Source organism: Nipponia nippon, unplaced genomic scaffold, assembly GCF_047370975.1.
Source record: "Nipponia nippon isolate SJK-2023a ecotype South Korea unplaced genomic scaffold, ASM4737097v1 scaffold_2, whole genome shotgun sequence".
NCBI classification, from domain to species: domain Eukaryota; kingdom Metazoa; phylum Chordata; class Aves; order Pelecaniformes; family Threskiornithidae; genus Nipponia; species Nipponia nippon.
This window is the reverse complement of record NW_028262336.1, coordinates 50620029-50627034: the sequence shown is the minus strand read 5'-3', so window position 1 is coordinate 50627034 and position 7006 is coordinate 50620029. Positions and strand designations below refer to the sequence as shown.

At 50.6% G+C, this 7006-nt stretch overlaps 1 protein-coding gene across 1 annotated transcript; it reads left to right on the top strand.

Moving 5' to 3' along the window:
- Positions 1–269: 269 nt before the first annotated feature.
- LOC104022551 (uncharacterized) lies at positions 270–5607 on the top strand. Its single transcript, XM_087759197.1, has 3 exons — positions 270–1376; positions 4413–4460; positions 4547–5607. Exons 1-2 carry the CDS (start codon positions 270–272, stop codon positions 4419–4421), a joined length of 1116 nt encoding a protein of 371 aa, XP_087615323.1. The 3' UTR covers positions 4422–4460; positions 4547–5607.
- Positions 5608–7006: the final 1399 nt, after the last annotated feature.

Genomic DNA, 7006 nt, shown 5'->3' with positions numbered 1-7006 from the left:
ACCCGCCCCGGCTCACGGCGGGCCGCCCGAGACGTGCACGCACGGCAGGCGTGGGCGCAGCAGCGGGCTCCCGCCCCGGCTCCGGTCACCCGGGGCCGGCGGCCGGGCCGAGCCGAGCCGTGCGGGGCCGGGGCCGGGGCCGGGGCCGGAGCAGAGGCGCAGAGGCGGGGGGGCGGGGCCTGGATCCCCGCCCCTCCCGGCCAGGCCCCGCCCCGCCGGGCCGTAGCCCCCGCCCCCCGCCGCGCGCCCTGCCCGCAGCCGCCGCGCCGATGCCACGTGGGAGGCGGCGGAGCCGCCGTCGGCGCCGGGCCGGAACCGCGGCCCCGCTGGCGCTGGGGACGGCCCTCGCCGGGCGCCGGGAGGAGGGGAGGTCGCGGAGCCCCCGCGACCGCGGCGGCATCGCCGAGACCCGATGGGTGCTCGGCGCGGTGGCGCCCGGCTCGCGGCTCGGCCTCCCGGGCCTAGAGGCGCTGGCGGCGGCGGCCGGGCCTAGGGGCGGCTCCCCGCCCTGGGCGGCGCCCTCGCTGCTCCAGGTGCCGGCGGCGGCCCAGCCGGCCCCGCGGCGGGAGGGCAGCGACCTGCCCGCCGGCGCACCGGCCGCCCTGGCCGTGCTGCGCCTCCAGCCCGGCGCCGAGGGCTCGGCGCGGGCGGCGGCGGCGGCGGCCGGGGCCGCGCCGCGCCTGCGGACCGTCTACGTGAACCCGCGCTGGCTGGAGCGGCAGGCCGCGCTGGGGGCGGCGGCGGCGGCGGCCAGCCCCTGCGCCGAGGCGGCGGCGGCGAGCGGCGCGGCCGGGGGCCCGGCGGCGGCGGCGGCCGCGGCGGCGGGGCAGGGCGAGGCGGCGGCGGCGGCGGCGGCGGAGGCGGCGGCCACCCCTTACGTGGGGCTGCGGCGGCCGCTGGGCTACCAGCTGGCCAAGGCCACCAAGGAGCGGATCTGGCGGGGGGAGTTCATTGACCTCTTTTCCTTGCTCCACACAGAGCTGGCCCCCGAGCACGGCCCGCGCCCGGGGGACACGCTGGACCAGTGGGTCTCGGCCTTCCTGGTGTACGCCAGCGTGCTGTGCGAGAAGCACCCGGCGCGCTGCGGAGCCATGTTCAAGTACCTGGACACCATCCGCAAGCTGCACGCCACCTACGGGGGCACCTCCTGGATGAGCTACGACGAGGACTTTCGGCGGCGGGCGGCCAAGGACCCCAGCTTGCCCTGGGGCGACGTCGACCTCGACCTCTGGATGAAGTGGATGGCGCCCCTCAAGTCGCTCGTCAGCAGGCAGCCGCGTGCTGAGGGCGAGGCGCAGGCCTCGCCGGCCGCGCCGCCGCCGCCCCCGCCACCACCCGCGTCCCAGAGCCCCAAGCAGCAGGAGGAGAAAAGCCAGGTGTGACGGGCCGGTGACCACGGCGGTTGGGGTGCCCTCGAGTCGGGTCGGCAGCTCCCGCAACACGTGCTGACCCTTTGCTCGTGCTAACTGTAGGGCCACGGCGCCGTACCTGCTGGGGCCATGCGGGAGTCCGGCTGGCCGCCGTGGCAGGTGTGGGCATTGCTGGAGGAAGAAGCATGCTCTCAGCAAATAATTGTAGCATTTATTGCTCTGGCCACCAGTAGTTGGGAACCCCAGTAATTCCCTCCCCTGTTATATAATTGCATTTTCCTTAAGATGTCAGAAGAACAGTGTGGTTTTCCTCCTGAGTTGTCTTTAAAAAATTAACTTTCTCAGCAATACGGATACCCATATGTAAGACAAAGAGTACAGACTCTACAGTTACTATGGGAGCATGTGGTAGTTGCAGGCTGTGTGGGAGGCCAGAAAAATTGATGTGAATAAAGATAAACTTCAGTATGAATGGCCGCAGGTTGCAAATTCACTGTGATTTGGATATTCAGCTGGGTTTGGGACTCAGTAGATTTAATCTTGCCTTTTTATGGGAAAAGATGGTGGGTATGATGAGGGCGAGTAGGGAAAATTTTGTGTATGTCCATGTTTTGCTTTCAGTATAGGGACCGAATGTCACTGAATTGGTGTAACCCCTGATGTACACGGGCAGATCTACCCTCTCCGCTGCCTGAGCTGTGACAGCGAGCTCGGCTGGTGCAAAGGGCTGCCTGCCTATATTAGGGGTTGTGCTGCTTCTCTTTATGCTGGTGGCTGTAGTCTCTCAAATCCCCAGCGCAGAAAATGCTGAACGCTAAACGTTAGTTTTCATGCCAGCTGAATGATGGTAGGGAGATTCTGTTACATTGGCTATATTTCTTTCTAAGCAATTGGGTTTTTTGGACCATAGGAAGAACCTTTGCGTTCCTGAAGGTTTTTTGCTAGCTCATCAGATGAGATGCTGTGCTGCCTAGGGATTGTCAGCGCAGAGGAGTGGCTAAATTGTTGGACTTTGTTAGCCTGATCTGGAAAGGGAGGACCCTTTTTCAGGGCATCTGCAAGTGTTTGGTGTGGCACACCAAGTCCTGACTTGGGTACCTATCGAAAGTGATTTCTCTGGGCTGACGCGCAATAAAGAAAGGGAGCAGACACCACGCAGCGGGTAGTGTAACAGGTCCCAGTGCAGGCCTTGTGCTCTTGGTGTCTTCTGTGGTTGATCCTCTAGATTTATGCAACTTGTTCCGATGCCTCTGTTTAGATTTCTTCATTCTCAAGAACAACAGCGCAGTTCTTGTTTTGCTCTGGATCTTATGTGAGCACCAGACGGGCAATGGTTCATAGCTTTCATCTCATCCGAGACTGGATCTTCAGCTTGTCACGTGTCCTGGTTTTGGCTGGGATAGAGTTAATTTTCTTCCTAGTAGCTGGTACAGTGCTCTGTTTTGGATTTAGGATGAGAATAGTGTTGATAACACAACAATAATGTTTTAGTTGTTGCTAAGTAGTGTTTACGCTAAGTCAAGGACTTTCCAGCTTCCCATGCTCTGCCAGGTGCACGAGAAGCTGGGAGGGGGCACAGCCAGGACAGCTGACCCAGACTGGCCAAAGGGATATTCCGTACCATATGGCATCATGCCCAGTATATAAACTGGGGGGCAGCAATCGCTGCTCAGGAAAGGGCTGGGCATCGGTCAGCAGGTGGTGAGCAATTGCATTGTGCATCACTTGTTTTGTATATTCTTTTATCATTATTATTATTTTTTCCTCTTTCTCTGCTGTCCTATTAAACTGTCTTTATCTCAACCCATGGGTTTTACTTTTTTTTTTTCTCCAATTCTCTCCCCCATCCCACTGGAAGGGGGAGGGGGAGCGAGTGGCCATGTGGTGCTTCATTGCTGACTGGGGTTAAACCACAACATCATGTTAACCAGCCTTGTAACTTCTTCCACAGTAGCCGGTCTGTCAGTGCGGAGCTTTGCACTGCTGTCTGCTGAGGCACCAGAGGTCTTGATCCCCTTTGGTTCCATGGAAATTTCCCAGTTGATTTTTAGCAGTGGCATTGATTTCCCCCCCCCCCCCCCCCATCTGGAAGAAGCAACCTGAAATTGTGTAAAGAAAAATTAAACATGTTTATTTTAACTAAATAGTTTACGAAATACCAAAAGTTTAATGTTTGTAAAAACAGTAGTGCTTTAGCAGCACAATGAAAAGCAAAAGTAAAAGTTATGCAATTGTTCAGTGTGGGTTCAACTGCCTTTCTATTATTAGAGCAGATTTTAATTGGTGGCACATAGTCTCTTGTAACTGTTTAGAAGAGAAAAAAGTCCATAACTGAAATAATGGTTTGAGCAGCTGTTAAATGTAGATGAGGCCTAGAACAAAGCATGAGTTTATCATTGGCAAGGCAGCAGCAAGGAAATGTTGCTCTCTTGGAGGTGACCTGTGGGTTTCCCCTGCACCTCCCCAGCTCCTTGCAAGCTCTAATTATGTTGTGTAAAACTACTTCAGAGAAGTAAGACATGACTTCGCATTTGGGCAAAAGAGTCAGAGAATTAAAATGGGAGAGAATAGCCTTTTTTGGGCTTACGGCTTTGGCCAGAACCTAAGCTTTTCCACATTCGTGCTGTGAAGAGGAGGTGTTTTACAAAGATCTTTTCTCCCAGATTGTTTGAACTGGTTTTGTTTTCCTAATTTCAAGGGATGTCATTAGGCGGCCTGACTGGATTTCATTTCCCCTTTCAGTTGAAGGCTCCTTAAATTTCAGCTTGATGTAGTGCCTGTATCTCTGGTTCTGCAGCTCCACAGAAGGTTAACCAGTAAAAAAAAAGCCAAGGAAAACTAAAGTGTCGCGTTTGAAGCTAGCTGTCCTTTCTAAGGCACCAGTGAAGAGCTGTTACTGTGCTTTACACGGAAGGAACAGAGTGAGAAACCCTAGTTTTAGTTTGAGTGCGATAATTGGCACCTATGTAGGATAGCTGAGATTGATTCCCGCAAATTTATGGTTGTGTTAACTTCAGGCAATTCTCAATTTTTTTTTTCCAGACTCCATGAAAACAGAAGGCCAGTTGGGATGGCAGTCAGACTAAGTGGGTGAGTTTATATCTAAAACTGACTAACTTTGGATTTTAAATATTTGCAGATTTGTTAAATACAGAATTTCTTATTGGTGCCAACAGCCTGACTCCGTTGGTGTTTAAGTGGAGCTCTGGTATTCTAGTGCATTCTTTTACCTCTGCTTCTGTTGCGTTGCAAGCTGTGCTAGAGAAGACGTAGGAAATTCATTTTACCCAATCAGCAATTGTAACAATGGACTACAAACCTGCAGAGCAAGCCAGTTTGCTGGAAAACAGGAATTCCTGCAGCGCAGCACTTGTCACAGACTATCCAAAGAGGGCAAAGATTCAGGAAGGTGAATAAATTGAACATTGGTTGAATGAGGTCAGGAACAGTCTCCCGGAGGAGAACCCTGCCCCAAAATACTACTTTGAAAGTATAAGCCAATTTAATGTGCAGATTAACCCTTCTCATTTGAGCAAACTTGTGTGCAATCCTGGATCTTTGCAGATCACAACCGGACACTTCAAAAACCTATGTACTATATTTGTTTTTTAAAAAAATAAATCATAACTTGTCTTGTTACAGCTGTTACTTTTACCATTTCAAGTATCTGCAACATAAATGTATATTTGACTTGAAACAGTATCATACACTTGGTATATAATAACTCAGGTTGTCAACAGAATTATTCTGTGAGGCTCAATATCGCCTCTCCATTCTTCTCTGAAAAATGCATTAATCATTGTTGTCGTTGCCAGAAATCAGTTATAACCCAATTGTGCATTACAAAATTCTTGATCAAATAATAGTAATTGACCTAAATTATTATTCTATTTTTATCCTCGTAGAATACTTAAGATCCTGGGCATCAGACTAGACCTTTGTAGTCTGGTGTTCGTGAAAATCATTTTCGCTCGTTGACAGTTTAATCATTCTACATCTCAGTATTTTGTTTTCTCTTCCTTTTCCCTTGCATACTAGGGAGTATGATCAAGGTAATACTATGATCCAGTAACGCGCATGATGGTAAGGGTATGCCTTTAGTTGTTTCAGGAAAAAGCTGCCGTTATTTGCTCTCCTTTACCTTTCTTGATAGTTTCAATAATATGCATAACATGAAGTGTTTGTAAATTGATATTAAACTGTTTGTGACTTCACCTAAATAAATTTTTATATATAAGTGCTGTTCTTAGCCTTTTTTTCCCCGTCTTTGTTCTTATATTGCCACTTCCCCTTTTGTCATCACTTTTTTCCATCACCTGACCTTTTACAAAATTTCTGGTTTTCAGTTATGAAAGCGCAACCGAGTCTTAGCTATCGACAGAAAACAAATCGGCCTTTGAAATTTGCTTTCAGTATTTTGCATAAAGGCTTGATAATGTTGTAACTGTAGTTGTCGTAGCTTAATCATCTTTGACAGTTGTTGAGACAATGATAGGTATCGGGCCTTGAACTGCCTGAAAATGAAATAGCCGCTGTACTGAAATACCAGTATTTTAATGGCCTCCAAACTGGGACTCTGATCCAGTGAATGCTGAGTTATCTGCATTCAATGCAGTAGAATATAGAGCACTTCTGCAGATGGAATTAAAAGTTATAAAAATACCTTTCATTTTTGAGAAGGGGCTTGAGCTCAATAATCGGATCACTCGTGCCATTTTTCCGTTGTCCTGTTTTCTAAAGAAATGGGAAGTCGATTATTCACTGGCCCATGCGGCATCTCTTCACCATCGTTGCTGCACGTGAACCGCTGCCGGCATCCCCCCCCCCCCGAGGAAGTGGTGTAATAGCGGCAGGATTTGGGGGGAGGCGTGGGAAGGCGGGGATGTGGAGCAAGGGAGGATGAGCAGACGTTGGTCTCCTCAGTCCCACTGATGAGTTGCACAAGTGTGGGTCTTAACCTACTGACTCAGAGCAGCAAAGCGGCAACAGTTTTGTTTTTCTTGTCCTATTTGGGAGCAGCATACCCAGCTGGAGTCTGAAACACTTCCTAATGTTCTTCGCCAAGTCCTTCTGCCAAGAGTTTGTTGGGTTTGTTTGTTACTCTCTCCAGTCTTCATGCAGTCTGGTGCCCTTCCTGGCACTGTCACCTCCCAGTTTCCTGGTTGCTACTGGTGCTGGGATGGACCACCCTGTCTGCATCTGCTGTAGACAATTGCCAGGGCTCTGCATTGCTCTCCAGTGTCAGTGGCTGCTTTAAAATTGCTGCCTGCTTTCATAAAGAAACTTGCCTTTCAAATTATTAGCAGTGGTGTTTAAAGACATGTGGGACTTACCACCCACCCCCCTCTTTTTTCTTTTTTTTTTTTTTTTTTTAATTCTTCATAAACTTGGCCTTCATCACTGTCTTTGAGCCACCCAGCAATTTCACTGAGGTACTTGTGCATCCTTGCTTTGGGGTTTATTCTTCCATGTGTGCTTTCCGCCTCGTTGCTGTGCTGTAAGCTTCTGCATGAGATTTCCTTGTCCATTAGTTTATCATTAAAAGTGTTGGATTTCAATGGGTTTCTTCAAATTCCAATAGTTGGTTACTGCGTGGGTTTGCCTATGTCATTGACACTGGGTGAATCTTATCTTTA

What these genes read in the sequence shown, in the direction of transcription:
- LOC104022551 (XM_087759197.1), top strand. Translation starts at nt 270, where the DNA reads ATGCCACGTGGGAGGCGGCGGAGCCGCCGTCGGCGCCGGGCCGGAACC.